General features: G+C 49.7%; 1 protein-coding gene across 2 annotated transcripts in view; it reads right to left on the bottom strand.

The window, feature by feature from the left end:
* The window catches only part of SLC25A25 (solute carrier family 25 (mitochondrial carrier; phosphate carrier), member 25), a 13524-nt gene extending 7844 nt beyond the window's left edge, over window positions 1-5680 (bottom strand). For both annotated transcript variants that reach the window (XM_009879512.1, XM_009879513.1), the window contains exon 1: window positions 5456-5680. In XM_009879512.1, the coding sequence (XP_009877814.1) occupies window positions 5456-5680 (225 nt within the window). The remainder of the gene's footprint in view (window positions 1-5455) is intronic.
* Window positions 5681-5745: the final 65 nt, after the last annotated feature.

Below are 5745 nucleotides of genomic sequence, written 5' to 3'. Positions count from 1 at the left end.
GAAGCCGGGGCTGTGTAGCCCCACCCAGCTGCCGGCAAGACGATCAAATTGGAGGAGACATGTGAGTTGCCTCCCCGTTGCTCAACACCAGGCTCCCATTAAGCCCGCAGAACTTACATCACGATCACCACAAGTTAACTCTTACTGGGTGTGTCTATTAACCCAAGGGGCTTTGGCCAACATCCAAGACGCTCACCTGCTGCTCCTTACCTCCCGTCAGTCCTTTCCAATCCTGTTTTCACCTCTGTGGGGACCAACATGTGCAGCACAGGAAGGATCAGTCTTGATCGTAACGTCTTCCGCCATACAACACAGGAGAACTCACTGTCTTCCCCTTCCCAAAAATTCTTCCTGCAGAACGCAGTAAGACCAGGACACCAGCCCCTCACTGCTTTCATACATGTTCAGAATATCCAGCTGGCATAAAAGCCTTTTATAAGGTGGTTTTGCTATGCCAGAGCTGATTGTCTCTGGTCACAAGTTGTCCCAAAAACACTTGTGCCAGCCAGGAGCAGGAAGCCCCCACGTATCAAGACCTCTCGCCTCCGCAGCGCTCGGAGTTACTAGCGCAGGCAGCAGTAACGCCCGCGGAGCAGGTTTGCTCTTGTGCCCGATGCCCAGAAAACCACTACAAATTCAGGGCAGGCTTTAAAATAAGGCCCAGCTGTTCTAAAGCTTCCTAGCCAAGCATCCACACAGCAGTTACACCAGCTTAATAGTTTTTCCTCCTCTTCAAACTACAATTAAACATCAGTCAGGTATGTGCTATAATGAGAAGTGGCCTGGGCAGAACATTTTCCAGTTTCTACCATTTAGAATTTAACCACTTCGTACAGAAGTTCCTGAGCTTCCACCAAGAGCAAATCAGGCTGAAGAGGGCGTGTGGCGCACACATCGTTTAACGTGGATATAATTACAGGCTTCTGAGCCTTTAATGGAGTTTGATGTACGGGCTAACACCAGCGAGAGCACCAAAGAACTGCGGCAGGGAACCAATACTGCTCGGTGCAGAATTACTAATTGCTAACAGGAATTTTTAGAAAAAGTGATGGCCTTGATACTCACCGAAGAGAAGCTACCATACAACGATGATTGAAAACCCCACAGCCGATAACCAAAACCCTACGATCCTGCCTGCACTTGAAGGAACAGACCGTGTTTGCTGTACTGGTTTAAGCCAGCCCAGCTAACAGCTTTCCCCACCACTGCAGACACAGCAACATTTTCTTGTGTTTGCTCTGGATAAACAGACCATTTGGCCAGTGCAAAGTCCAGTAAGCACTCCCCTCCTCAGATCCTAACACACAAGGGTCCTTGACGTCTTTTCCGTGGTGTTTTGCTCTTTAGGTTTAAAGAAAAGCCAAGGTCTGTAATAAGCTGTTTGTGGAGCTGCCTGTCAACCACACCAGTTGAGAATATTTAATCTGGGGGGTTATTTCAAGGATTTTTTTTTTAAAAAAAAAAAAAAGCTTAATAGATCACGACTCACAGCAACCCTCGACAATCGCGACCTACAACAGTTTCCTACGCCCTCCCCCAGGCATCTCACCCACCGGGGCACTACTGCCGCCGTTACCTAACCAGGCTTAACCTACTCCCTGCTGACGTCTCTCCACACGAAAAACAGGATCTTCTCAGCAACTCCAGATCCTCTTAAAGATCAGCTGCAGCAGCTCACTACATGGACGCCAAGAGCACACCTCAGCCTTCCCAGCACGTCCAGCCTCCCGGCCGGCAGCAGCCCAACACTACACACCGCCGGCCAGAAGCAAACGTCCTCAAGCAGCTCCCACCCAGCCCCAGGTAGAAAGTGAACTAATGTCACTCAGGTTTGCTCCCCCAAGCCTTAAGATCCTCTGGAGTCCTTCCCACGAGTTGCCGAGCATCACTATCAGAGCTGCTTGGCAGCACGGTTGCTATGCCAACGTGATGCAGATTTTCCTACTAAACTCTGTCTGGAGTTGGCAGCTAGAGACAAAAGGCAAAATCTGCACATTTTAGGGGAAAAAAAAGCCCTACTAACTACGTCAGAGGAAAGGAGAAAGGTAATGAGGTTAAGAAAGCTGATTTTAAGCAGGGTATTAATTACAGGACAGCGAGCTAAGAAGGAGAGACAGATTACAAATGAAGTTTATACCAGCATTTCGGGTTATAATGACAAAGGGAGCTTAAACAAGCATTAACAAGTTCTTAGATTTCACCTAAAAAACCCTGGTAACCCTGGAAATACTCAAAAGCAAGACAGCTCTGCAAAGCTGCAGGGGTCAGGGCTGCTGGACACAACTGGTGTGGAGTCAGGGCCAAGGCTGAGCACCCAGAGCCCACGGCAGCAGCACCCACCCCAGAGCCCTGCCAGCACCCTCTGCTCCTGCTCAAACCACGGACAGCCCACAGAGCTCGCAGAAAGTCAGTCCCTTCCAGTCAGTCCCGCCTGGTACCTCCCCCACGCACCAATTCTTGCCAACGATGCCAGAGCTGGACCTACATGGTTTTTCGGTCGATGCGAAGCCAGTCTGGCTAACATCCTCCTCTGCCAAAGGGAGCACTAGGCGGGTCTGTCCTCCTTCTACAGAAGGCTCGCTTTTCTTGCCTTCAAGGAAGCTGCCAACTCACTTTCATTTTATTTATAGGATTTGGTTCTCATTTAAATGCTGCACGAGTTACCAGTTTCAATACTCCGCTATTCCAGCGCTAACCTTTCCAAGTCATTTGTACTCTCACAGGCATCTGCTCCATCACCAGTTTACTACATCAGCTCCAGAAGATACCTCCCGAAGGACAGCAGGATGCAGCCATACAAGGAGCAGAAAAGGATGCTGTTTAATTTTGAATTTATTTTGCTAAAAAAAAAAGTCTCTAAAAATATCAAGTGCCAGTGAGCGTCACAGCCACATAACAAATATCCTCCTCCACAAAACTGCTTTCTGGGCAAGTACACCACGGGCCAGAGAGAAAACCACTAGTGCTCAAAGTTTTCACTTTATTCTACTGACGTGCTATGTTTTTAATTTCTAGAAACTAGCTTATAATTAATTGTACAGTACAGAAAGTCTCCACAAAACACAAACAAAGAGTATATGAAGGAGGGGAGTTAATCATTTAAGAGACCCCAGCAGAGGGAAGAGCTGCAGCCAGCCAAGGCTGTGCAAGGGGCAGGATAGAGACCGGGGAAGGCAGACAACACTACGTGGTATTTGACAAAAAGGTAACCAGGAAAGGTGACCTGTTCCACTGACAACACACAGATCCAAAGTTACAAGTCCAGATGGTGTCATCGGGGCAGACGATACCTCCCTCTTGTGTACACACCCTCAGGGGCCAACACATCCCAGCCGCAATCAGCATTTTCTCCCACATTTGCAGAAACAGCCTCGTGTTGAAATCACCTTCAAGCAAGGATCTGAGCAGAAACATGACAATGGCAAAGACTGCAGAGCCAAAGCTAGGAAGCACTTTCTGGTCAAGTACATCAACACAGGTCAATTCCTGACAGTAACCCCAGTATCAGGTATTTCGGGTGGTTTTAGCAGAGAGCTCGTTACAGGTGTTTTTACAAAACAAAGCGACATACCCAAGGTCACAGACAGGCAAAGAAAGAGAATAAGAGCCGTGTGTGTCCCCGACATTTTCTTTAAACGCCAAATAATACTGTTTGTTCACAGTGGTTTATAATCTATCCCTAAGGCTGTACGAGACTTTCTGCAACACTTCTCCTTCAGACAAGTAATTAAAACACAGATATCTGATCCAGCACAAACAAGTCATTGCAGCTTAACAAGTTACTGTCCCTCAGCCCAGCCGCGATGGCTGGGTGCAGTGTGAGCCGGCCTGAACCGCAAGGTAAAACCTATCTGCATAATCCTCAACAGAAGAGCTTTACGCTGCCTTTTACTTTACAATCAGGGCAGTCTAAAATTACAAGGTCACAACCTCCTGGCAGATGGGCAGTTACTTCCTAAGCTGCAGTAACTCCATTTTAGCACATGCTTATCCTCCAGGTATTTCTCCATTAGCCAATTTTAGGGTTCCTATGCAGCAAAATTTGTCAGGGTGACAGGGAAAAGGAGATTGGTATCAGCTTTCGGAGAAAGCTTCATTTGCAGGTGTGAACAGATGGACTCTCCCTGACTGAGGGACTATTGTTCCCTGGAAGGCACCTGAGATTTTCAGCCCCACACCTTCAAGGTTTTCATCACAACCTCCTTCAGTTCTGAGCTTCTGTCCTTCGTCAACCTCTGCGCACAGAAGTCCTCCTCTTCTCAAAGTGCGCACACTCCTCTTTTTCGGAGAGGAAGCACAGTGCTAACCGCTAACGATAGGGATGAAGGCAAAAGTCCCTGCAGATTTTTCAGTCTGATCAAAGCAGGGAGTGGCTTCTGCTCCCCGGAATGTGAAATGCCACCCTGCCTGTTTCCATTCAAACCAGCAGCAGAACAGATACTAATCCCCCCCCACGACTTAAAACCTATTTGTCCCCCATTTTACAGAGAAAGCTTACGGCAACAACCATGCCCGATTCCCTGTCAGATCAGCTGGCTCCTGTAAGTCATGCACCCCTACCCCTGCTCCAACCCCTCAGCATTATCCCAGGCTCCCAGCACTCGCAGGGGTTATGCCCGGCTGCTTCTCCTTTAATCCCAGGTCACACCCTTGCTCTTAAACCACATGGAGTCAGAGTTGACTGCACCATCCTCAGGAGAGAAGGACGGCAATCCATCCCCAGCAAAAAATAAACCAGAATTGCGGTCGGCCAGCACTGTGCATGGGGCCCAGGCACTAAATGAAGCAGCTTTTGTTCACCTCCCCCTAGACAAAGCCTCGCCCTTCATTCTCTGCCAATTGTGCGCATCCCACCACCTCCCCACTCTCCCACCCCCGGGGGAAGTTCCCATCCTCACACAGATTTTGGTCTCTCCCTTTTGCCACCCGCTCCCCAGGGACAGGCTTTACTCTCTTCCGGGCTGTGCCATTCAAATAAAACAGCCAGTTACTCATTTGCTCAAAACAAGCTGGCTTTTCCAGAGGCTTGCCAAATTACCAGACACTGACTCTCATTTTATGATCTATTTGATCCTCTGCCGGTCTCTAGTGCAGGGGTGGGACTCGCCACTAACCTGCATTATCATTCCCTGCCCTCTCAGTCATGCTTCTTAGAAGTTGCCCAGGATCCTTCAAGACCCCCGTATTCCCCACTACCCCTTTTTGAACATCATGTCTGGAAGGTTAGATCACCTCGTCTCTTCACAGTCATTCCCCTTGTCCCCAGATATTCACAGTCATTCCCCTTGTCCCCCCATATTTCCTTTCTGGCAAGCACACGCATCGTACCCTGCTCCTCTCCCCCCACCCCAAACACACACACACACTCCACCTGCAGCACCCCTGCTCCCGGCAGACCCCACACTGCGCTGCCATGTGCGCCAACCCCTCCTCAGGCCCCTGGATATCCCGTTACCTTTGGAAAATGCTCTGCGGGTCCAACCACCAGTAGGATAGTTGGTCTCCTTTCAGTGGGATCAGTCCCTCTGTCCTGTGGCTTCCCCAACATCTTTGGCCCTTTCTCCCCGGGGCCTGGAAGTGAGGTGGTGTTTCTGGCCTCATCCTCTTTTTCATCTGCAGGACCTTGGCACACGGCCCTGGGAAGGAAGCTAGACAGAAAATGCCAAAGGGTCTGCAGCATCGCTGCTCCAGCGAGCATCCCAGGCAGGGACACCCCGCGCACTGGGGAGCTGCCGCTGCCAAGGC

This window comes from Apaloderma vittatum, unplaced genomic scaffold (genome assembly GCF_000703405.1).
Source record: "Apaloderma vittatum isolate BGI_N311 unplaced genomic scaffold, ASM70340v1 scaffold24682, whole genome shotgun sequence".
Taxonomy (NCBI): Eukaryota; Metazoa; Chordata; class Aves; order Trogoniformes; family Trogonidae; genus Apaloderma; species Apaloderma vittatum.
This window is presented reverse-complemented; position numbering and strand designations above follow the sequence as displayed.